Source organism: Balaenoptera borealis (genome assembly GCF_965194805.1).
Source record: "Balaenoptera borealis genome assembly, chromosome: X".
Lineage (NCBI taxonomy): Eukaryota > Metazoa > Chordata > Mammalia > Artiodactyla > Balaenopteridae > Balaenoptera > Balaenoptera borealis.
In genome coordinates, this window is record NC_138881.1 from 113651734 (window position 1) to 113678939 (window position 27206).

The 27206-nt window shown below is 40.2% G+C and overlaps 1 protein-coding gene across 1 annotated transcript in view; it reads left to right on the forward strand.

The window, feature by feature from the left end:
- The first annotated feature begins 933 nt into the window (after positions 1-933).
- The window catches only part of ADGRG4 (adhesion G protein-coupled receptor G4), a 102341-nt gene continuing 76068 nt past the window's right edge, over positions 934-27206 (forward strand). Inside the window, 2 exon segments of the mRNA XM_082376229.1 lie at positions 934-6123; positions 19517-20131. Coding sequence (XP_082232355.1) covers positions 6054-6123; positions 19517-20131 — 685 coding nt within the window. The 5' untranslated portion in view covers positions 934-6053.

The following is a 27206-nucleotide window of genomic DNA, read 5'->3' on the forward strand; positions in this document are numbered from 1 at the left end:
AGCCCTCATGAATGGGATTAGTGTCCTTATAGAAGAAGCCCCAGAGAGCTCCCTCATTCCTTCTGCCCTGTGAGAACACAGCAAGAAGAAATCTGTCTGTGAACCTGGAGGTGGGCCATCACCAGACACCAAATCTGCTGGTGCCTTGGTCTTGGACTTGCCAGCCTCCAGAACTGTGAGAGATAAATGTCTCTTGTTTATAAGTCACCCAGTCTATGGTAATTTGTTCTAGCATCCTGAATGAACTAAGACAAGGACGAATAGGATATTTACACAGACTCTAAGTATTTTCCCACGGATCACTTACAAATTACAAATGGAAAAATTATAACTTTACCATGGAGAAATCTGTCAGACATCACCTTAACCAAGTTATCACAGTTAACATCCTCAATAATGGGACAAAATGACATCATGTGTGTCCTGTGTCATGCACTGCAAAGGACACATCATTTCTGTGCTATTCCTGACAAAATATATAACCTGAACTATGAGGAAAGATTAGACAAACCCAAATTGAGGGACATTCTATACAATAGCTGCTGGTACACTTCAAAAATGTCAATGTCATGAAAGTCAAAGACAGGTTGAGGAATATTTCCACATTAAAGAAGACTAGGGCTTCCCTGGTGGCGCAGTGGTTGAGAATCTGCCTGCTAATGCGGGGGACACGGGTTCGAGCCCTGGTCTGGGAGGATCCCACATGCCGCGGAGCAACTGGGCCCGTGAGCCACAACTACTGAGCCTGCGCGTCTGGAGCCTGTGCTCCGCAGCAAGAGAGGCCGCGATAGTGAGAGGCCAGTGCACCGCGATGAAGAGTGGCCCCTGCTTGCCGCAACTAGAGAAAGCCCTCGCACAGAAACGAAGACCCAACATAGCAATCAATCAACCAATCAATCAATTAATCAGTAAAATAAATCTTTAAAAAAAAAAAAGAAGACTAAAAAATAACAACAGCTAAAAGCAGTGTGTCATCCTAGATTGGTCCCTGGATCAAAGGGGAAAACCAATAAAGGACATTAGTGAGACAGTTGGCTAAATGTGAATATGAACTGTATAGGAGGTAATAGTACATCAAGGTAAGTTTCCTAATTTTGATAATTGTACTGTGCTTATGTAAGAACACTTTATCCCAAATACCTAAGCTGGCATTTTCCTAAAAATAATATTACATGTTGTCAAGGAATGCCTACCTATGTAGCAAAAGTATGAAGGTATGCACAGAAACCACTACCAGCAGGGAATTTGTTGGATGGTAGTGTTTGAGGTAGCAATCAAATATAATCAAGATTGTCCTTGAAAATCTCTTAGGTAGTCACCAAACCTTCCACTGTGGTTGAGCCCTGAATTCAATAGCGTGCTTGTGGTTGGGGGGCCATGTTGTATGGAAATCATCAGACTCCTAATTGGTCTTGTGGAATGCTCATAGCAGGGAAGGGAAGAGGGAAAAATGACAGCCTGGACCTTCACCAGATTAAGGGTCTGTTGTATTGTCAGAAACGGGGACAAAGTCTCACCAAGCTCAGCACTCTGTGTGGGAGGATACTTCAATCAGCAGAGCCATATGGCTATCTAGACCTTCGAGTTTCCAGGGATGGATGGCTCGTAACATCCCATGATAGCCTTTCCTGGTGTTTTTCAACCCCTATCGTCAATAATGACTTATTTATGTTTAACTCATATCTCCCACTGCAATTTCAATCCATTTCCTATTACTCTATAGATACAGAGAACAGATGGTCAACATTCTCCTTATAACCTTCCTGAGAATGGAAGATAGCCATTGAAGTCCTTCCTCCTCAGGTGGTATTTTTTTCTTGACCAAAGTGTTCCGACCTCTTCATTTTTTTGCACATTTCGTTTTCCCATCAATTATTTCATTTGCACTACATTGGATTAACAAAAACCCAGTGTTTTTCTTTGAAAAAGCAACACATACAGATGATTACAATTCTAATGGTACAAAGGTATATGCAGAGAATAGTGAGTTTCCTTCCCATCCAAGACCTCTCAGTCTCCTTTCCTAGAATCAGTTATTCTCACCAGGGTCTCCTTTCAGAGAATTTTTAAAACATATCCAAGTATGTATGAATATATTCTCCTCTAAATTCTTTTTCAATTCAGCAAATATTCGTTAAGCACCTACTATGTGCCAGGCACTGTGCTAACTCTCGGGGCATGAGAAGAGAGATGTGTTTTCCTGTCCTTAGGAGGGGAGAAAGATGTAGTCATTCATTCATCAAATCTTGATTGAGTGCTCTCTGTGTGCCAGGCAATGTGTGAACCACTGAATAACATGGAGCCCCAGCCCTTCCAGAGCTCCTGGGGGACGGGGAGAGACAGACCAATGAGCAAGCATGGTGTGAAATATAAACTACCGCCAGGGGGCGCCAAGATGCTTAGCAATTGCCCCACATCCTCTTGTAAGCTGCATGGCCCCATGTGGGGAGCAGACCTCAAAAGCTAAGCCTTGTTCCTAGTGAAAAGGGGAAGCGGTGGAGTTCTACGCAGGAGCAGGGGGCACTGACACCCGTGCCAGGCCCTGGCCTAAGCCTTTACACACACCGTCTCACGTAATCTTCACAGTGATATGAGGTGAGTGCCATTATTCACGTTTTACAAGCGAGGACACTGGGGGCTCCAGAGATGTTAGGGAACTGGCCCTAAATCACACAATGGAGATTCAAACTCAAGTCTATCTTCTGCAAAGCCTGGGCTCTCATCCACCATGTTGATCACAGTTTCTAGGCTTGGGGGTGAGTAATGGGTGATTCTGATACACCCCTTCTCCCCCCCTCCCCCCATGGAGTACCTACAGATAATAGGTTGACTCAACCTCTTATTTTATTTTATTTTATTTTTTGGACTCAGTCTCTTTTTAGACTGACTTTTTCCATTTAAGGTGTGAGGTGGAAAGGAATATACATTGGTCTGGGAGTCAGGAGCCTCGGTTCTAGTTCCTGCTCTGCCTCTCATAAGGTCCATGACCTTGAGCAAATCATTCTACCCTGTGGACCTCAGGGTCCTGATCTTGGAAATGCAGAGGGTGGCAGGAATCATCTCTGGATGGTTGATGGGATTTGATATTTCCATCATCCCAAAAGGGCTGTAATGACACATTCTGGGACAAAAACTACATCCCCCATCTTGAGAATGATACCAACAAACCGGTTCAGTAAGTCTACTTCTTTTTTATTCTTTTGGCCACACCTAGCGGCTTGCAGGATCTTAGTTCCTCGACCAGAGATTGAACCCGGGCCTGGGCAGTAAAAGCGCCGAGTCCTAACCACTGAACCACCAGGGAAGTCCCTCAGTAATTCTACTTCTTTTCAAGGCAATTTGAAGGATGGGTCTGCAGTGACGGTAAACTGCTGGCTCCCCCATACTGACAGCGTGAGATGTGAACAAGTTAATAGTTTCTTGGCCTCTGCTTTCTGCTCCTAGTTCTGAACACCACCACACCCCCTCCCCACTTTCTCAATGAAGTAAAATGAGCTTGAGTGAAGTGAGCAAGTACCTGTTTAATAGATCTAATTTAATTAAAGCCAAAATCAACTAGCGACTGAAGATAATCGTTAGTGAAAACTGGGAAAGAGCCCTCAAATTAATGGGTTATTGCAGGTGTGTAATAACCTGAGAACTTTGCTCATGCTGATTTCATGCTCGGGAGAGCAGCCCCATGACGTGCTACCAGCCACGAAAAGAGGATGTGCCCGACCAACAAGCCCCATAAAGCTAAGAGCAGAGAGGCTGGTCTGATCCACAGAGGAAGGTGACTGAGGCATGGCCAGCAGATAATGAGCCTCCTGCTTTTTTTTTGCTCGTTTCATTTCACATCAAACATAGGGATTCAGAGACCAGATCTGGTCATTGGAAAAGCAAACTCTTCTTCTGGACCCCACGGTGACACGGGGGTGGGAGGCTAAGGGAGTCTAGTTCTCAGGTAAGTGTCTTCCTCTCTTCCTTCCTTCCTTCTTTCTTTCTTTTTTTCCTTCCTTTAATTTTCTTTAAATTATAAAAGTAACAGATATTCATCATACATAAACCAAATTGCATGTAATTGTATGAGGCATAAAAGTCCTTCATCTCTACCCTCCCTTTCTCTCTTTCCCTTTTCTTTCTTTCCTTCTTTCCTTCATTTTTAAAAAAATTATGGGAGTAATACAGGTTCACTGTAAAGTAATCAAGCAGTACAGAATGGTATGAGACATACAGGAAACTGATTTCATTCCCATTCTTCCTTCCTATCTCTCTCGTCCCCTGCCTTCCTGTTTTCCCTCCCTTCCTCTCTCCCTCCCTTTCCTTCTCCTTTCCTTCAATTTTTAAAATTACATAGGTAACGTATGATAATTATAAAAGAATCAAGCAGTACAGAATTGTATGGTATATAAAGGAAAAGTCCTCAGTCCTTGCCCCCTTTCCCAAGCCACCTTTTCATGCCTGATAGACACAGAGACTTACCTTATTCCTTTTAATGACTGCATAGTATTCTGTAGTGAGACTGTCCCATGATTTATTTATGGGGTGCGAGGTAAGTTTCTGAAACATACCGTGAAATTGTTATAAAAGTTTAGAGGGAATTCAAGGAAGGTATAAATTGGATTGTTTGCTGCTGAAAATTCCATTTCATAGATAGCAATCATATCCATTTCTATAGCACTTTATACTTTGAAAATTGCCTTTGAAATATCACCTCATTTGATCCTCTTTTATAGCAGTTCTGGGAAATAGGCAGATTATTATCTCTATTTTTACAGATAAGGAAACTGAGGCCCAGGAAAATGAAGGAACAGCAATACGGTCTCAAAGCTAGTTACGGATTCTCAATCTGGTCCTCTTCCAGCGCTGGAAGTTTAAGCTGCCTTTCATCTTGCAAGTTATAAAAGATTTAGACATCCCCTTACTTCTAAGCTCGTAGTTTAGAAAATCCATCCAAGTCATACAAATTCCCTTATTATTCTAATGAGAATGGCAGTAGAACACTTGGTAAATATGAAGAGCTTTATTAATGGCTGGCGCTCATAGCAAGCCCAAGACTCATTTGGTTTCCTAATTGGCTTCTGTTACTTTAAATGTAAAGTGAGTCTATTCACTCCAAACCCTGCTTAGAAGTGGAAAGAAATACAATATGTTGCATTATCCTATAAAAAAAATGTTTAAATCAGTAGTAAATCATTCAGAAGTGTATTTTATTTAAAATCAGAAAATGCCCATCAGCATCTTACTGCCAAGCTTCTGTAATATGTTTCCATAGGATTTGTAGTTTTAGTACCGTTTTGGTTGGAGAAAGGGGGACTTCCAGTGTGTTTCCCAAATAAGTAGCTTTAGTTACGATTATTTAAGGAGAGAAGGTGGATAAATGTAATGAGGTGGTCAGGTTTCTCTAAACAGATCTGCTTTTTAAAAATAGCAATGATTTGGGAATTCCCTGGTGATCCAGTGGTTGGGACGCTGTGCTTCCACTGCAGAGGGCATGGATTTGATCCCTGGTTGGTCCCACATGACAGGCAGCGTGGCCAAAAAAAAAAAACCCAAAAAAAGCCCAACAACATAAAAAGATAAAAAAATAACAATGCTTTGATGAGTTACTTTTGTCAATAAGATCTTGCATAATGCTTCCTCCAAAAAGTTTAGGATCATTAAAACAGCAAGTTGTTGGGTTGAAGTTGCGTGCATTAATGTTGAATACATCACATTTTGTAATTATGCATTTAATGGCTGCCTTCCCCTCTGGGCTAAGTGCCTCGTGAGGGCAGGAATCTCTGTCTTGTCTTCCCAGCGCTGTCTTCCCAGCGTATAACACGGTGTCTGACACATAGTAGGCACACAATAAAATGTGCTAAACGGATATGCAGAAAAATCAGTCGGTGGGTTGCAGCCAGACTGCATAACTCAGGCAAGGGTCTGTGTTGTGGCTGCTGACATGGCTTTGAGCATGAGGGAAAAGTCTTGTGTGGGATGCGAAGGAAAAGTATAGTCACACGCGCTTGGAGATCGTTTGTTCTGAATCTGAACTGGGCATAGTTCTGACTTTTTGAACGCAGGTTTAGACAATGAAAGAACACGTCATATATCAGAGGCTTTATGGAACCATTCTCATGTTGAGTTTTATCTTTCTCTCAGGTAAGAAAATGTATTCTTATTATCTCTTTCAATATCTCATGGACAGTAGGTTACCGAAATAAACCATTTGAAAAATTGCTGGGCTGCCTCTCAATGGCTTCCTGTCGGTCCATATGGCTATAGGACAAGCTGGAGCTTCAGCAAGTGAACCCACTCACTCAGGATTCCCTGTGACTGATGGAGAACTGGCCTCAAGTAGACAGTAGCTTGGACTACTGCTGTCCTTGACATTTCTTAATGAAACTCTGACATGCCATTTGGTGACTAATACACACCTAACATAAGCTTTGTGTTTTCTTTTAGGCTGTTTTCTCTTACGCATAATGCTTTATTTAAAGCTCCCTGGAGCATTATGATATCATCTTTCTGTCTCCATGAGATATATATATATATATGGCAACAATCATAGAGTATAGACAGGGAAGCTGAAGTGTGATGAACAGGCATCTGTTCTGGGAGGCCCAGCCCTTGCCTAGACTCTGTGATCAGAACGGAGATAGATTCTGTCTTTGTTTCTATTCTGCAGCAAATAGATGATGGAGACAGTTGAACTGAAGTAGCTGGTAATTTGGAGACGTAAGAACGAGGTTGTCTTGGAAGACTGCAATCTCGTCCATGTTAAGTGAATTCGGTTGGTAACATTGCTCATTTAGCACATCAGTCTTTAGCTAAAAGGCCATACATGCCAATGAGGGACAATTCCTTGATGAAACAGAAGTGGGGTTTAATTTGAGTGGCCCTCAGATTTAAGAGCTGATCTTCTGCAAGAATACCAAATCATCATCGCCATCAACAACAAGCACTGACTGTGTGCAGAGCCTGATGGGAAACCATGTTTCTTATCATAAAGCTTGAAATAGGATCTAGGGGGCACAGTGGCAACTCTGTCGCCTGGCCTTGACTACCTGCTAGGATGTTGATTTCTCTTTTCCCTATTTCCTCAAAGGCAAGAAACTGTGTTTGCTCCATTTCTTTATCCAAAACACCCAGCACAGGTCTTGACACACAGCTTGTCAGTACATATTTGCTGATTTAATAAATTAATGCAGTTTGAAATGATAAAACCTTGAACACCTGTATGGTGGTGGTGTATGTGACACAAACTCTAAGTGGATTTGTGTGTGTGTGGGCAGGGCATGGGGCATGGATAAGAGGGATCTAGGAATAGCGCGATCTAGAAGTCTTTAGTGTAGTCATGGAAGAAAAAGTGGAAGAGTGTGTGATACTGGAAGTTTAGAATGGGTTTTGTGAGGAATGTCATCGGTCAATGAAAATTATGATAGATGTGCAGATTTTAAACCTTCAAATCCATGAGGCAAGGCAGTGTTTCTTTTAGGTTATTAAACAGTTCTCATTGTCCTTCAGTTGGTGAGAAAGTCATCATTTTCTTCCTGGAACAAAAATTGGTTCTTGAAAAGAATGGTATGACAGGTTCAGTCCCCTTCAGGCTCCAGAAGAGTCACCAGCCTCCCAACTGTGAGGGTCATCGTGGGAGACAGGGCGAGGGCCAAGCCTAGATCGGGCAGAGGGTGATTCAGATGCTGTCGCTGGATGAGGCCAGAGTGTGGAGCAAAACCATGTCCATGGAGGAAATACCAAGGGTCAAGAAGAAGAAACCAAATCTGTTGTAAGGTCTAAAGGCGAGAGCAGTGCCAGAAAGAAGGGAGGAAGACTGAGGTCAGGAACTGAATAGTTGCAGTGGAGCGGGGGAGGGAGGAAGAGAGGGTGGAGGTAAGGAATAAAACAGAAATAGCCTCTGGGCTCCCTGCTTTTATTCTTGCTCTGCGATAGCCTATTCTCAACACAGCAGTCAGAGCAATCCTTTGACATATTAAGTCAGATCACGTCACTCTTTTACTCAAAACTTGCTAATATGTCTCCATCACAATTAGAATACAATCCCAACTCTTCAATTAGCCCTAAAAAGCACTGCGCTATCTGGTCTCAGTGCCTCTTGGGCCTCATTTCCTACTATGCTTCCTCTCCCTCTCTCTCACTCCAGACACACCAGCTTCCTTCCTAGTCCTCGAGCATGGCAAGCACAGTCCCACCTCAAGGCCTTTGCGCACACTATTACCCATGTCTGGGTCACTCTTACTTCACATCTTTGTAACCCTGGCTCTTTTTCATCTCCTAGGACTAAACTAAAATGACTCTTCTTCATACATTTTTAAAAATTTGTATTTATTTATTTATTTTTTGGCCACTCGACTTGCAGGATCTTAGTTCCCCAACCAGGGATCAAACCTGTGCCCCCTGCAGTGGAAGCGTGGAGCTCTAACCACTGGACCGCCAGGGAAGTCCCAAATGACTCTTCTTCAGAGAGGCCTTCCTTAACTATCTGATTGAATGTAGACATTCCCGTTCCCCTCATCCCTGCCCCTCCCATTATCTAGCTCATCAGCCTGTTAATTTCCTTCCGAGTACTGTTCACAATTTGTAATTCTCTTTCCTTGTTGAGTGACTGCCTCTCTCTCTCTGGAATGTTAAACTGACGAAGGCCAGGGACCTGGTGTGGACATGTGTTCGCTCTATCACTGCACTCCAACACTGCCACATAGTTGGGCCTCAGTGATCATCAGTGTCAAGTAAATGAATGGTCCAGGGTACTTCTGGCTTTATGAGTAAGGGCATCCATTTTGTTGGGTGAGACATGGGCCTTGGACCCAAGTTTTGAAGGAACAATCTCATTACCTTTGTGAGGGTAATTCCTTTGCCTCCCATTCCAACAAGAACTCTTGGCAGGCCACATGCATGGTCAGCAACCTGGGTACTGGAGGAGAGGACATGTTGGATAACTCTGTAACTGGTGACTGGTGAGAGAAATAAGGCTCAAAGTTGGATGCTTCTATATATGGCAGATCTGGTTTTTTGGTTTTGTTTTTTTTTGCATTTGTAGAGGGCAAAGTTATTCATTGATGGTAGGAAATTTTTTCCATATACAATGTTCCAGGCTTAATATATCATCTGTTTTTATTAACTAATGAATTAATTTTTATTGAAGTATATTGATTTACAATATTATTAGTTTCAGGTGTACAACACAGTGATTCAGTATTTTTACAGATTATACTCCATTAAAAGTTATTACAAGATAATGGCTAGAATTCCCTGTGCTATACAATATATCTTTGTAGCTTATTTCATACATAATAGTGTATACTTTTTAATCCCCTACTCCCTTATTGTCCCTCCCCCTTCTTTCCCCCATTGGTAACCACTAGTTTATTTTCTATATCTGTGAGTCTGTTTCTGTTTTGCATATACATTCGTGTTACATTTTAGAGTCCACATATAAATGATATCTGACTTATATCACTAAGCATAATATTCTCTAGGTCCATCCACGTTGCTGCAAATGGCAGAATTTCATTCTTTTTTATGGCTGCGTAATATTCCATTATATAGATGTAGATATAGATATCACATCTTCTTTATCCATTCATCTGTTGATGGACACAGTTTGCTTCCACATCTTGGCTATTGTAAATAGTGCTGCTTTGATCGTTGGGTGCATATATCTTTTTAAATTAGAGTTCTCATTTTTTCCAGATATATACTCGGGAATGGAATTTCTGGGTCATATGGTAACTCTATTTTTAGTTTTTTGAGGAACCTCCATACTGTTTTCCATAGTGACTGCACCAATTTACATTCCCACCAACAATGTACAAGGGTTTATCTAAAGATTAGTTGGTTACTCACAAGACCAGTGGGAAGTATAGGCAATGGATGGCAGTAGCTCTGGGCCTCTGTGGTTGTCCACAGGATGGCCATGGTGATGTGGGTAATGAAGCTCCCCAGTATCAAGCATGAATCTACTGTATCTACTCAGACAGCCATGGGTCTGCCAGCACCTGGTCTACCAAGTTTTTCAATGCTCCTGGCTATTCATTTGCAAGGATTTGTGATACTAAGAGCCAGAAGAGCCCTTTTATGAGTGAGTAATGACATTTCCTAGTTGAGGCAGGCATGGTGCGCCCTTGGCAGAATGCTTACCTTCACAGTGGGCAGATTCTCTACAGGATTGATACAGCCAATGACTCCGGTGGGACCCGTCCCCCAAGTCTGCTCTGCCCCCTCTCCCTCCTTGAATAGAAGGTATTGCCAGGTGGTTAGCTGGACCTTGAGCCTTATGCAGTATTATGAGTTGAATTGTTTCCCTCCCACAATTCATATGTTGAAGTCCTAACCCTCAGCACCTGAGAATGTGATCGTGTTTGGAAATAGGGTCATTACAAATGTAATTAGTCAAGGAAAGATGAAGTCACATTGTAGTAGTGCGGACCCCTAATCCAATATGATGGTGGTCCTTATACAAAGGGGACATTTGGACACAGACAGGCACACAAGGAGAAGGCCGTCTGAGGATAAAGGCAGAGATTGGGGTGATGCAGCAGAAGCCACGGAGCACCCCATATTGCCAGTAAACCACCAGAAACTAGGAGAGAGGCCTGGAGCAGATTTTTCCCTCAGAGTCCTCAGAAGGAAACAACCCTGCTGACACTTTGACCTCAGACTTCTAGCCTCCAGAGCTGTGAGACAATACATTTCTGTTGTTTGTGGTACTTTGTTACAGCACCTTAGCAACTATTACACTCAGACTCTGATGCTTAGTCAGGTTCTCTGGATCAGAACTCTTGGGTAAAGTAGAGGAAAGCAGGTCACCTCATGGGGGAGAAACAGTGACCAGATCATGCCCACAGTGCCTGCCCAGGGGTAAACCTCATTTGTCCACTCCTCCTAAGATGGTGCAGGGCAGTGCACCTAGAATCTCAGTCCCCTAACCTTTGAAATACTTTCACATTTCAAGGAGAATCTTTGTGAGGAGAGGACAGGAAAACAAGTATAGAATATATCTGATGATTACTAATGCTGTCTTCAGAAAATAAAGGGACTTTACTGAAAAAAAATCATGCAAATTATCTATCTCTTAGAGTTCTAAACTTTTTATTCACTGCCTTTAATTTTATTTATTTATTTATTTATTTATTTATTTATTTATTTATCGGCCATGCCTCGCAGCTTGCAGGATATTAGTTCCCTGACCAGGGATTGAACCCGGGCCATGGCAGTGAAAGCGTCCTAACCACTGGACCCCCAGGGAATTCCCTCACTGACCTTTATTTTTTTTTTCATGGTCCAAGCATGTGGTGATTTTTATTAAGAACAACTTTGGTTCTAAGAATTCCACCCTCAATTCTGTAATACTTTCCTTTAAAAACAATTGTACAAGGGCAAATACAAAAAATATTAAATTATGAAAACAAATCCATTAAGGCTCCCTTTATATATATTATATACACTCAAACAAGTCAAGGTTTTTCAGAGTAGAAGAATAAAGTCAAATGTGATAGCTTAGAAATCAACACTACTTTACGGAGACTAGAAAACACTGAGCTATTTTAAGAAAACTGCAGAGTGGAAAAATGGAGCCATTTTTGTCAAAAAGTGGCTCAAAGCACTGTCCATGAGTCCTAGGGGTTTGGACTGTACAGTATTAAAGTGTGAGGGGAGAACGATGCCTTTTTAAACTCAGGCTTATGAGCCGAGCTGATCTGGCAACTTCAAAGAGCTTCTCTATCTGTACGTTCCACTGTTCACTGAGGAGACATCACTTGACACTATTTACAAGTCTTCTTTTGGCCAGACCTTGGACTACTAATCACTAATAATTTTGCAGATTTGCCTCACTTTTTATTTATTTATTTATTTATTTATTTATTTATTTATGGCTGTGTTGGGTCTTCGTTTCTGTGCGAGGGCTTTCTCTAGTTGTGGCAAGCGGGGGCCACTCTTCATCGCGGTGCACGGGCCTCTCACTATTGCGGCCTCTCTTGTTGCAAAGCACAGGCTCCAGACGCGCAGGCTCAGCAATTGTGGGTCATGGGCCTAATCGCTCCGCGGCATGTGGGATCTTCCCAGACCAGGGCTCGAACCCGTGTCCCTTGCATTGGCAGGCAGATTCTCAACCACTGCGCCACCAGGGAAGCCCTCACTGACTTTTAAAATGGATGTATTTGTTACTTTTGGGGTCTGATAGGGAGAGGGAACTATCTCCTGATCTTTTGCCAAAGGCTCTCTAAAACAGAGGGCAGGGCACAAGTTCAGTCTGTAGTTCAGAATTTGTCATCCTATGCCAGATGCTTCACCCACAGCACTAATACTTTTGCACAAGGGACAGCCCTCCATATGCTCACCTCTCAGCTTCTAACTCAGTGCCCTAATACAGGGCACAATGATTATATTCAGTAAATAGTAATAAAGTACCTACTATGTGCCAACCATTATGCTGAGCACTGGAAACTGGCAATAGGGGCCAAGACTCCAGTTATACGACTGCCCAGAAAATCAGAAGATACAAAAATAGGAGCATTCTGGGAAAAACTGGCATTGTTTTATGCTCAATGAATTCAATTCTGCTTTAAAATTGCTTAAACTTGGCATCCTGAGGCAAAGCAGCTTTGGAATTTAGCAAAAAGCAAAATAGAATGACATCTTGAGTGAGTATTGTGGCAATATGGCAAGAGTATTATTTTCCCTCCGGCTCCGCCAGAGGAAGACCTGGGGCACATTCTCTTGCTGTATCAATCTGCTAGAGAGTTAAAAAATGGTAGCTGGCAGGTAAAGATATCATGAGAAAAGAAAACTACACACCAATATCCCATATGAATCTAGATGCAAAAATTCTTAACAATATACTGGCAGACTAAATCCAGCAGCATATTGAGGATTATCTACCCTGACCAAGTGGAATTTATATCAGGAATGCAAAGGTGTTTCAACATATAAAAATTCATCTACCAATGTAATGCACTACATTAATAGACTGAAGGGAAAAAAAACATATGATCATCTTAATTGATGCAGAAAAAACATTTGACAAAATCCAACACCCTTTCATGATAAAAGCACTCAACACTCTAGAAATAGAAGGAAACTTCCTCAAGCTGTAAAGGGCATCTATGAAAACCTAATAGTGAACATCATACTTAATTGTGAAAAGCTAAACTCTTCCCCTAAGATCCGGAACAAGACCAGAATGCCCACTTCTGCCACTTCTATTCAGTATTGTGCTGGAAGTCCTAGCCAGAGCAATTAGACAAGAAAAAGAAATAAGACATCCAAACTGTAAAGAAAAAGTAAAACTATCTCTTTTTGCAGATAATACGATCTTACATAAAGAACATCCTAAAGAATCTGAAAAACAGATGTTTAAGCTAACAAACAAATTCAACAAATTGCAGGATACAAGATCAACACATAAAAATTAGTAGTACTTCTATGCACTAACAATGAACAATCTGAAATGAAGTTAAGAAAACAATTTCATTTACAATACTTTCTAAAAGAATAAAATACCAAGGAATAAATTTAACCAAGTAGGTGAAAGACTTCTACACTCAAACCACAAACATTGCTGAAAGAAATTAAAGAAGACCTAAGTAAATGGAAAAGACCCCATGTTTACAGATTTAATATTAAGATGGCAATATACCTCAAAGAGATCCACAGATTCAAGGCAAACTCTATCAAAATCCCAATGGTCTTTTTCAGGGAGTTCCCTGATGGTCCAGTGGTTAGGACTCAGTGCTTTCACTGCCGTGCGCCTGGGTTCAATCCCTGGTGGGGGAACTAAGATCCCACAAGCCGTGCAGCATGGCCAGAAAAATAAAACATTTCAATAAACTAAAAAAATTCCAATGGTCTTTTTTACAAACATGGAAAAGCCAATCCCACAATTCACATGGAATTGCAAGGAACACTGAATAGCCAACACAACCTTGAAAAAGAACAAAGTTGGAGGACTCACACATCCTGATTTCAAAACCTACTACAAAGCTACAATAATCAAAACAGTGTGTTATTGGCATAAGGATAGACATAGATTAATGGAACAGAATTGAGAGTTCAGAAAGAAACCCATACATGTATGGTCAATTAATTTTCCACAAGGGTGCCAAGACCATTCAATGGGGAAAAATAATCTACTTAACAAATGGTGATGGGAAAACTGGGTATGTAAACATATATGCATGTATACATACAAATACATGTAAACACATGTACAAGAATGAAGTTGGACCCCTACTTCACACCATATATAAAAATTAACTCAACATGTATGAACAATCTAAATGTAAGAACTACAACTATAAAACTTTTAGAAGGAAGCATAGAGGTAAATCTTCATGACCTTGGATTTGACAATAGATAGATTCTTAGAAATGACACCAAAAGAACAAGCAACAAAGGAAAAAACAGATAAATTGGACTTCATCAAAATTAAAAACTTTTGTGCATCAAAAGACACTATCAAGAAAGTTAAAAGACAGCCTACAGAAAGGGAGCTATATGCAGGTCATATATCTCATAAGGTCCTAGTATCCAGAATACATAAAGAGTGCTTACAACTCAACAATAAAAAGACAACCCAGTTAAAAATGGGCAAAGGACTTGAATAGAAGATATGCAAATGGTCAACAAGCACATGAAAAGATGCTCAATGTCATTAGTCGTTAGGGAAATGCAAATCAAACCCACAATGAGATGTCACTCACACCTTCGAGGATGGTTATAATACTAATTAAAAAAAAACAGAAAACAACAAGAGTTGGCAAGGAGGTAGAGAAGTTGGAACCCTCATATGTTGCTAGTGGGAATGTAAAATGGAGCAGCCACTGTGGAAAACAGGTCAGCAGTTACTCAATAAGTTAAACATAGAATTACTATATGACCCACTCCTAGGTATATACACAAAAGAAATGAAAACGTGTGTTCAAACAAAATGAATAGCATAAATGTTCATAGCAGCACTGTTCATAATAGCCAAAAGGTAGACACAACCCAAATATCCATTAATAGATGAATTAATTTTTAAAATGTGGTACACCCATACAATGGAATATTATTCAGCCATATAAAGGAATGAAGTACTGGCACATGCTACAACATGGATGAACGTTTAAGACACTACACTAAGTGAAATAAGCCAGACACAAAAAGCCACATTGTATGATTTCATTTATATGAAATGTCTAGAATAGGCAAATCCACAGAGACAAAAAGCAGATTAGTGGTTTCCAGGGGCTGAAGGGAGGGGCAGATGGGGAGTGACTGCTTAATTGGTACAGGGTTTCCTTTGGGGGTGATGAAAAGTTCTGGGACTAGATAATGGTGATGATTGTACACCGTCGTAAATGTACTAAATGCCACTGAATTGTACACTTTAAAATGATTAAAATGGTGAACTTTATGTTATGTGTATCTTCTCAATACAAATACAATGATGCCTGGCACTCCTGAGGGCTGTAACATTGTCATTTAAATGGGGTTTATGATAAGGTTTTCCCAACGTGGAAAACACTTATGTCATAATGTTAAGTGAGGAAAGCAGGGTACCACATGTTTCATACAACATGATCTCAGCCACATAGAAACAAGCAAAACCCACGCACAGAACCAAAACAGCAAAAGAAATATTGTAAAATGTTAATGGTGGTTGTCTCTGGGTGGTGGGACTCTGGCTGAGTTTGTTCTCATTTTTTTACTTTCTAATACTTTCCATTTTTTTCTTTTAAAAAAGCATGTACAGTATCGCTTTTATAATGGAAAAAACACCTCTTTTTTTTTTTTTAAAGTGGGGGAGACAATACATGTAATTTAAAATAAAAGGAAACAGAGGATAGAGGCGAAGAGACACAGAGGAGCCAAATCAAGAGAGAACACGCTTCAGGGGAGCAATCATGCAATTTGAACTTGAAAATTGCCAGGGAACAGATGGCAGCGTTCAAGCAGACATCTGCAGTGGATAGTTAAATCATATGCAAAGACACAAGTGGCTTTTGAAGCAGGCCCTGGAGAGGCCCGGCAGAGAACGCTGGTTGCCTGGCCAAACAGAAGGGCAAAGCTTCTGTCCCAACTCATCACAGCCCAGCCTCCTCCAAGCCCTGCTCAGGGCCTAGAGGCTGCAGCAAGGGCTCAGCGCAGACGTGCTTGCATGTGTGAGGGCGCAGAAGAGGTTGTGGAAGAAGAGGCCTCTAATAATGACAATGGCAAACATGGCAGCCGACATTTACACGGGGCTTCGCAGTTTATCAACTTTCTCACAAACGTGACCTAAACGTTAGTTATTGCATCAGTTTGTTAGTTATTGCATCAGCTTTCATAACGTCCCTACGAGGTAGGTAATTATTACTCCCATCTTACCATGGAGGAATGAGGCTCAGAGAAGTGATGTGAGTTTATTTGTTTAACATTCATATAGTGCTCACTGTATGCCAGACGCTGTCTTAAAAGCTTTCACATGGGGGAGGGATAAATTAAGAGTTTGGGATTAACATGTACACACTACTATATACACATTACTATATGTAAAATAGATAACCAACAAGGACCTACTGCATAGCACAGGAAACTATATTCAATATCATGTAAGAACCTATAACGGAAAAGAATCTGTAAAAGAATATACATATTATATATGTATATATATTATATATGTATACATAATACATATATATGTATATCCAAATCACTTTGCTGTGCACCTGAAACTAACACAACATTGTAAATTAGCTATACTTCATTAAAAATTTTTTAAAAAAAATTTAAATGCTTTTACCTGCTTTCATTTCCCATGTTCACGCAGCTAGGAAGGGGCAGAACTGGGACTTGAATCTGGCTTTTTTGGATTCCACTACACCACACTTCTGCTCAGATCTAAGCAAAACTTACCTCTGTCTGCAGAACCTCAAGTATGGCCACAAGTGGCTTCTATCTATCTGTCCTATCTATCTATCTAACTATTTGTCTACCTATCATCTATCCATCCATCCATCCTTATTTTTCTGATTATAAATGTAACACATTATTTATTAAAAAAATGCAAATATTACTGAAATAACAAAGAAAGTAAAAATCCCCCTAAATCTCAAACCTGAAGATACTCATTCTTATCTGGAGTGTATTCTTTCAGATTTTTTTCTAGTGTATGCCAGCACACACATTTTTCTCTTATTTTTGAAATAGGATAATACTATATCTATACTTATGTGACTCCCATTTCACATAATAGTAAACCTTGGAAATCTCTCCATGACTCTATACATCTACTTTGTTTTACTTTTCCAGTGTATAGAGGTGACAATTAACTTCTTGAGACATAGACATTTTCCTATTTTTTTCTCAATTACAAACAATGCTGCAATAAATATCCTTGTACTTGCAGCTTTGTACACATGTATGTTTGTCTAGAATAAATTGATAGAAATGGAATTGCTGGGTCAAAAGCATATGCACAATTATGTACAATTAAAATTTTCATAGATATTGGCAAATTGCCCTTCAAAAAAAAAAAAAGACAGACTGTACTAATTGTACTCCCACCACCAGCAGTGTTTTAAAGTGACTTGTTTCCCCACAGGCTAGTCAGTACTAGATATTCTCAGTCTAAAGTGTTATCATTCTAAAAGGCACAAAATGGTATCTTATTGTTGTTCTAACTTGTGTTTTAAAAATAGTGAGAGCCCATCTTTTTATATTTCTGATTTAGTTACTTGCTTGTTCATGTCCTTTGGCAACTGGTTTTATACTATCATACTGCAGAGAGCAGAGGCCCTTGTAGACCATGTGAAATTATGATACATTCTTTTTTAAGGGACAAGTAAGCCCTGGAGATTTATGCTCACCGTAATAACCATTCTTAAGTTGTATTTGACGTCATTTTGGAGGGCTGGGCAGAAAAGCAATGTTAACCAACCAAAATTGAGACTTGGGTTTCATAGCAATTATTGCCATGTGGGATTAACTCTTGATTTATTAGCCACATGAAAGATGATGATACTATAATCACATAAGCCAAGGACAGAAAAGAGCACTTGCTCATCCACCATGAATGGTTCAGAAATAGCTCCCTGGCAGGTAGATGCTATGAGTTCCGGCGTATGGTTCTGTGTGTGTGTGTGTGTGTGTGTGTGCAGGCGAGTGTGTGTGGGCAGACATGTATTTATTTGCTTTTGGAAGATATTCAGTGGAGGAATGGAGGGAGAGAATTCTGTAAGGCCAAGGAGTATCTAGAAGCCTTCATATGGGGACATCTTCCCAAAGCAGGGAAGTTGCCACTTCCTGCCAGCCTGCGTAGTGTGCTGTTACGGCTCTCAGTTCTAGAGTGGCGGTCCCAACATTACACCCTTAATTCAGAGAAAGGTTAACGTTCCATTCTGCCATAAAGCTCTTTTTGGTTTGTCTTGGGCTGTGCTGGGTGTGGAATTAGGTTGATGTTCGGCAAGCCTCAGATATTTGCCTAGTGCCCTGGGTTGTGAGGTATGCGATGGTGATAGTATCATGATTCATTAATAGCTACCTATGAAACAAAGGGCATACTCAGTTTATACTTTCATAGATATTGCCAGATTGCCCGCCAAAAGACTGTACCAATGCACGTGTCCTTCAGCAATGTTTGCGAGCACACATCATGTCACTTAATCTTCAAACAATCTTGTAAGGCCGGCAGGTAAGGGTGTTATTTGGCGTAGACTATAGTGGTGGCCCTGGGTTGTGCATTCATGCAACACTGTGGCCCTGAATTCCCATTTTACTGAAGCAAACGTTGAGGCATCTGGAGGTTAAGTTACTTGCTCAAAGCGACCCACCTGATGAGTGTCAGAGCTGGGATTCCAGCCCAGGTTGCCTGACTGCAGAGCCAGTGGTAACCAGGTACGTGGCCACCTTGAGCCTCTTAAAGCTGCAGCCCCCTTAGTGAGGAAATGGGAGGGAGGAATCAGGATACACTCCGGGCAGCGCCCTTTCTCCCTTTCCTGAACGCAAACGGAAGCCCTGCAGCTTCAGTGTTGTCCATCCTTCAGGCCCCTGTCAGTGCCTCAGTGAGAAGCCGTCTCCAGAGACAGAATAAATCAGGTAACTTGGCTCAGGAAAAGGCATTGGAGAAATAAATTGCTGTTGCACCGTGAATATAATAAGGCAGTTAGGGAGATGGAAATAGTCATCTTTTGATTATATGAGTGAGGATTATGTGCAGCAAATTTTAAGTCCAAGCTGCCTTTTCCTTGGTCTCCCCCCAACCCCACTTCTAACTGCCCCCTCAAAGTGTTCAGTTGGTGTGTGCTCTGGGAACACTAATCTAACTTTTCATATTAGCCCAGGCAAAATATAATTAGGAAGAAGCTCTTCTGCCGAAGTAAAGTCACATGCTAATGTCAAATAGAGATGATTTTTGTATATCAACTATTTCGGCTTACTTGCACCAGTATTGACTCATAATAGTATTGTATAATCTGGATTTGACTCTATGGCTAAAAAAGATGATAAAATTGATTTTTTCGTTACAAAAATTTCATTTGTTTTCTCTTCTCCCTTCCCCAAATGTGGACAGATGCACTTTCACTAAAAGGAAAAAGGCTGGATTTCTATGGCAGAGCTGACACATATGTAAGCCTGACCAACACCATTCCTGAACTCAGTCGATTCACAGTATGCATTGACCTGCGATTTGTGGGTGCCAGATCAAGTGACTGGGTGGCCTTCTCCTATATTACTAAAACTACTTTCCTGGGTAGAGAAGACATAGACCTTGGACTTGCAGGAGACCATCAGCAGCTAATCGTGTACAACTTGGGCAAGACCTTTTCCATCCGTTACCACCTGACTCCATTTCAGTGGCACACAGTATGCTTGATATGGGATGGTGTGAAAGGCAGATTAGAGCTCTTCCTGAGTAAAGAAAGGATACTGGTAATGATCAATCAGCCACAAAACCTGGCGTCTAATGGGACTCTGGTTCTAGGACATTTTCGCAAGAAAGGGGATGACCATGTTAAAGGCATGGTTCCTAGGTTCACCAGCAGCTTGTACTACTTTCAACTCTGGGACCACATCCTGGGAAATGAAGAATTTATGAAGTGTTCGAGCGGAAACGTGGTTAGTTGGGAAGAAGATGCTTGGCTCGTCAACAAGATCATTCCAACCGTTGACATGAGACTGCGCTGCGTTGAGTAACTGATGAATTGTCTTCCTTAGCAAGGGTAGTGGTGGTGCAGAACTCTTCTGCTCGCTACTATAAATAACCCACTCCTAGGCCCAGGCTCTGTCTTCCTCAGAGGGGCCCAAGGTTGCCACAGTTTTGTCATCTACTTTTTAACGTAGAGCAAATAGTACTTTTTGTCTTGTATTTTGATATGATTTCAAACTTACAGAAAAATTGCAAGAATAGGACAAAAAATGTCTATATATTCTCTGCCCAGCTTCACTGTTACATTTTCCCCATATGTTTTACCATTCTCCCTCTCTCTCTGTCCCCTTTTCTTCCCCCCCTCCATACACTCTCTCTCTCTCTCACACACACACACACACACACACACACACACACACACACACACACACACACTCACACATTGTTTCTTAATAATTTGAGATTAAGTTGCAGACATAGGGCCTCATTTCCCCTAAGTATCTCAGTGTGTAATTTCCTGAGAATAAGGACATTCTCTTACATAACCACAGTACAGTTGTCAAAATCAGGAAATTTAACATTGATATGATACTAATATCTAACTCATAGTCCATATTCAAATTTAGCCAATTGTACTAATAATTTCCCTTATATTTTACTTGGTCCAATAAAATATAGTTATATTTTACTTGGTCCAGGATCCAATTCAGGATCATGCATTGCATTTGGTTATGGTGTCTCTTTAGATTCTAATCTGGAACAGACCCTTAGTTTTTCCCTGTCTTTCATGATGCCAATTTGTCTCAATACTGGTGATGGTAACTTTGATCACTTGATGCTGCTGCTGATTGTTAGATTTCTCCACTGCAAAGTTACTCTTTTTCCTTTATAAGTGAGTAATTTCCTGAGAGATATTAGGAGGCTATATCAATATCCTGTTCTTATCAAACTTTCACCCAGTAGTTTTATATCTATCGATGATTCTTGCCTCAATCACTTATTACTATGATGATTGCCAAATGATGATTTTTAGAACTCCATCATTTTTGTACATTTAGTAGTTAGTATTCTATTGTGAGGGAGAGTGTTCTCTTCTTCTACATTTACTTATTTATTCCTTCAGTTGTTTATATGTTTATATCAGCATGAACTCATGGACTCTTAGTTTATTCAATGGGTTACAATCTGTTGCTGTCATTTATTTTATTGCTCAAATTGGCCCAGATTTGGCCAGTGGGAGTCCTTCAGTCTGGCTCTTGTGTCCTTTTGACACATTCCCATTATTTTTCGAGCACTTCCGTACTTTCTAGCACAACAAGATGTTACAGGCTTATCTTGTAGTTTTCCCACTCAGCCCAAGAATCAGCCATTTTACCAAAGAGCCCCAGTCCCTTTTACTGGGGAATGGTATTGACAAACCAATTCATTTTTCTTTTGAGAGCAATGATGTTGTGGGAGAACTGTTAGATGGAATTCTTGTAAGAAAACTGGGTTTTTGGAATTACACGTGTATTTCCTCCCTTCTTTCCAGCTTTTAGGAGGAAATATAAGATTGTTTTTCTCTGTACAACCCCACTCTCCCGTCAAATCCAATCTTCTCCATCATCAACAGCTGCAGTCCTGAAGCGTGGGTAAAGTCATTGATAACAGCATCCAGATAGAATTTTTTCTCATTTCCTGAAATGTTCACTTATTCTTAGAGGAATAGTATTTACTGTTCTTATGGATTTGAGAGGGGATAGCGAGGGAATGGGGCTAGATCCATGCCTAATAGGGCTTCTGCAGACTATGGAGATAGGTTTTCACCAACGGTCTGGATGCTGTTTGAGTTAATGGCAGAGGGTTTCTGTGTTTCTTTGAGCTCAGACTAATGCAAAGGAACAGGAAAGCCATTCCTTTGAGCTACTACCTGAAGGCATTTGGTTTTTCTCCTTTCTGAAGCCTTGAAAATGAAAGAGAAAAGTCCTAGCTGTCTCTGATTACAAAAGCGAGCGAGTAGGTTAAGCCTGAACAGCTTACTCAAAGCAGTTTAAAGTAACTTTATCTTTGACGGAAGGAACCAGAAGTATGGCTCTATTAAATCCATATGCTTAGCACTGGTCTTTGAAAACCTAGTCTGGCCAGTGAATTACCATGGCCTTTCATACCACTTTGCTGGTAAATGACTAAATCTAACTGAAGTGATAAAGTGTTAGATGACCCTCATTTATTTTGCTCTTTTGTACACTTTTTAATGTACAATCTATCCTCTTGGTCTGATTAAGTCTTGGTGGGCATAATGTACAAATAATCCAATACAACAAACAAGCCAAAGAAAACATAACCTAAAATGACAATCAGTGAAAGGAGTAGAAAATGTTATTTCTACTATTCAGGTTCCTTCAAATGTTCTTTCCAAACCTTAGACCAGGGTTTCCTAACCTGAGGTCCAGAATGGCCTTGACGGGTGAGCAAAGCCCTTGAGATGGTACGCACCATTCTAAAAATGCAAGATGAATTTTTTTCCTCCTGAGGACAGTCTATAGTCTTCATCATATTCTAAAATAATATAATCGCTGCCTTTTACTAAGCCCTTGCCATGTGTCAGGCATGTTATGGATGAAGAAAGAGAGGCCCTGAGAGTTTAAATAAATTGCTTAAGGTCACCCATCAAATCAGTAGTGGAGCTGGGATTTGCACAAAGATCTGTCCTGTTGCAAAGCCCATTCCTTTCACCCCACACACCTTGCAGGACTGCCTCGAGGGAGTCTGTGGCCCCAAAACGGTTATGAGCCACTCTCTTAGAAGCTTCCTTCGAAGAGAATTGCTGGTGCTGATAATCCACCTGGGGAAATTCAGCTACCAGCTATGGTCACTGCCTGGTCACCACTGAAGGAGCTGTAACACCATAGAATTTCTTCTACCTCCATCTTGCCATCTGACATCTGGGAAAAAGAGGGCAGTTATCTGAATAAATAGGAGTGGTTACTACATGCCTAGCTTCAGCTTTTGCCTAATAAATTGCTATTTATGGTCCATAGAAGGATTATGACCTTTCCAAAATAAATTTTAATGAACACATTGCTAGGTTACAATTCTCAATAAATCTATTTACACATAAATTATATATGTGTATATTTATATATTCATGAGAACAAGGCTTTGGGGGAACATTTGCTGAAAACCATGAATGTTACCTGGGTTTAATAAACAAGTATTCACTGTAGTTGGAGATGTCTCAGGAATATTTAAACAGTGCAGTGATAAATAATAATCACGGCAAAGGTGCTAGTCATTAGTAATTTAGTTTTGGAGTAGTTTTTAAGCATCTTTTCTTTATTAAAAAAAAAATTACAAATGCAATAAATATGATTGTGAGTAAAACAAACTCAAACAATGCAAAAATACATGAAGCATAAAGTAAAACCTACCCTGCGTCCTCTCCACAGAGGTGTCTATTTTTTTTTTAGAATTTTTTTTCCTATGGATTTATAATGTGTGTGTGTATGCATGGGTGTGTATGGATGTGTATAGTTAAAAAAATAAAAATAATATATGCATATGTACATATAGGTTTACATTTTGATTTATTTTAACTTAATATTATCATGGACACATCAGTAGGTTTATATCCACCTCATCCATTTTGGGGCTTCATATATCCATTTATAGATGTACTATAATTTATTGAACTAACTCACCACGGATGAGCATTTAAATTGCTTCCAAATTTTTGCAGTTACAAGTAATGCTACAATGAATTTTCTTGTACACACATCTCAGTACACATGGGCTTGTAATTTCATAGGACGCATCATTAAAAGTACAATTTTAAGAGAAAAGGATATAAGCTTTTACAATTTAAGTTGATTTACCTTTTTTGCTAGTTATTTTATTAAGTTAACTATTCATTAAAATTGATTTAGTTTTTAAAGTAAAAGTAATAGACATGCATGGTTAAAATTCAAACACTGCATAAAGATATAAATTAAAAGTCTCCTTTCTCTTCAATCCCTTACCCCAAGTGCTTCTCTCTAAAAGTAATGATTAAAATTTTTTTTATATATCCTTGCAGAAACAATTTAAAACTTGGGTTTGCGTGTAAATATTCTTTGTTTTTCTTTTTCACAGTTGGGATCATCATCATAAGCATAGTCCTCTGTATCTTTTTTTTACATTCAATAGTATATTTTGCAGATATTTCCATATCAGAAAGTATAGACTTACCTGACTATTTTTGGTGTAGGGGGTATGATAGAGCTATGCTATAATTTATTCAGTGATCTTCCTTTGAAGGACTTTTAAGTTGTATCCAGGTTTTAGCTGTGACAAAAATCTAATGTATTTTTAAAAGGAATGGATGGTGACTGGAATTTCTTTTTTTTTTTAAATTTATTTTATTTATTTATTAATTTTTGGCTGTGTTGGGTCTTCGTTGCTGCACGCAGGCTTTCTCTAGTTGCGACGAGCAGGGGCTACTCTTCGTTGTGGTGCGCGGGCTTCTCATTGCAGTGGCTTCTCTCATTGTGGAGCACGGGCTCTAGGCGCGTGGGCTTCAGTAGTTGTGGCACGCGGGCTCAGTAGTTGTGGCTCACGGGCTCTAGAGCACAGGCTCAGTAGTTGTGGCACACGAGTTTAGTTGCTCCGCGGCATGTGGGATCTTCCCGGACCAGGGATCGAACCCGTGTCCCCTGCATTGGCAGGCAGATTCTCAACCACTGCGCCACCAGGGAAGCCCTGGAATTTCTTGAAGTGATCATTAGGGACTGATGAGAAGCTAAAATTCCTCTCTAGGTAAGTTGAGAGTAATTTCCTAATCTCAGCTCAGACACATGATCCAACAAAGGATTTGTTCTGACTTGTGCATGTGTGAAGACGAAGAGCCTTCCTAAAGGTATGTAGATTAAATCACTCTTAGTTAATGCATTTGAGAAATCCCTTCTTGGAAAAGAATGAAGTAACATGAATTGAGTCCATTCTGCGAAATCTACCCTGTATCAAAACATACGATCCCTGTGTGTGTGTAGCTATTGATTTGCTAAGATTTATTAATTAATCTAATGCTCCAGCTGCTTTGAATTACTTTATGAGCTAACCATTCTTAAAATATGCAGAGATTGACTATATAGTTTATGTACTTTCTAAGGCCTTTGTCTGGCCCACTATTAAGCCTTCTATCCAGTTATCAGCTCTGATAGGAAAGGTTTCATTGTGATGGGCTCTTCTAGCTAAAAGGCAATTTGGTTTTGCCCCTGTACATCAATTCTCTGTGCTATCCTCATTTTTCATCACGAAAGATAAGCAAGAGCTGTTTGTAGTTCATTCAAACCTCCTTATTTGTAGTCTCCTGCACAGGGTGACATTCACCTATGGATTCAGAGATGGAAGCTTCTAGCCTGTCTCTCTCTCTATTGCAGGATTCATTTTTCATGTCCTTGCCTGGAAACTGAATACAGACACCATTTTGAAAACAATTTTTTTTTCTCATCATCTTAAAGATGCTCATTTCATATTTTTTCTACCCCACAGGCAGATGTGTCTGTGACAGTTTCTGGTCACCATTATCTCTCACAAATCTAATAAACATGCTCTGAATTATATTTCCAGAGGTCGTGATTGAAAGAAAAATCAGATGCAAAATGTGGGCTAGAAAAACGCAAAGATTTAATATGAGGTGATATACCCAAATCACAAGCAGAATTTGGTACCTTAGCAAATGTTCTACTTAATATTCTGTTGGCAGGTACATCCGCAACAAAATGCCTCATAAATATGCAGCTACTCTATACCTCTGTTCTCCAGCTCCCAATGATTACAATAATACAATTTGGTCTAAAGTGAAGGAGCAAATGGCAATTAAGCCCACAGGCCCCTGTGAATTAGCATGGATTATCACCACTTTAAAATACAGAGACAGCAAAGCTCGTGCAGATCATCTGTGCAAGTGATCACTTGTTCACAAATGGGAACAGGATGAATGCGGCAAAACATGTTTGTAAGCCCTTCAAAGATGGCGGCCAGACTCCATGGCTTCTGTGGTCCCTGCAGTACAAATGGACATTCAGTTATCGTTCAACTACCTGCATGGTGTGGGCTTTTGCATTTGCTTCTTTTAAGTTGAATTTTTATTGAGATAACTGTAAATTCACATGCAGTTGAAGATCTTTTGTACACTTTGCCCAGTTTTCCCCAATTGTAACATTTTGCAAAGCTATGGTATAGCAACCAGAATATTGACTTGGATACAATCCACTGATCTTATTCAGATTTCTCTAGTTTTACTTGTACTCATTTGCGTGTGTGTGTGTGTGTGTGTGTGTGTATTGAGTTCTATACAGTTTTATCACCTGTGTAGGTTTACGTGTCCACCACCACAGTCAAGATACTGAATGGTTTCAACACTGCAACCATCCATCGTGTTGCCCTTTTATAAACACGCCCACCTCCCTCCTTCCCTTTCCGCCCACTTCTGCTTCCCACAACCCTAAACCTTGACAACTACAACTAATCTGTCCTCTGTTTGTAAAATTTCGTCATTTCAAAAACGTTAATAAATGGAGTCATGAAATGTGTAACCTTTAAGGATTGGCTTTTTTTCCCACTTAGCATCATTCTCCGGAGACTCATCCAGGTTGCTGTGTGTATCCATAGTTTGTTTCTTTCCACTGCAGAATAGGATTCTATGGCACGGATATATCACTGTTTGTCTAGCCATTCACCTCTTAAAAGGCATCTGGGCTGATTCCAATTTTTGACTATTACAAAAAAAAAAAAAAAGCCTGCTATGAACATTTGTGTACAGGTTTCTGTGTGAGAATACGTTTTTATTTCTCTGGGATAAATGCCCAAAAGTGTAATGGCTGGGCATTATGGTAGTTGCACATTTAGTTTTATATAAAACTGTCAGATTGTTTTCCAAAGTGGCTGCGTCATATTCTGTTCCACCAGCAAAGTATGAGTGGTCCAGTTTCTCTGCATACTTGCCAGCATTGGGTGTTGTCACTATTTTTCAATTTCACCCGTCCTGGAAAGTGTGTAGTGATGTTTCATTGTGGTTTTAATTTGCATTTCCCTGATGCCTAATGATGTTGAATATCTTTTCCTGTGATTATTTGCCATCTGTATAACCTCTTCA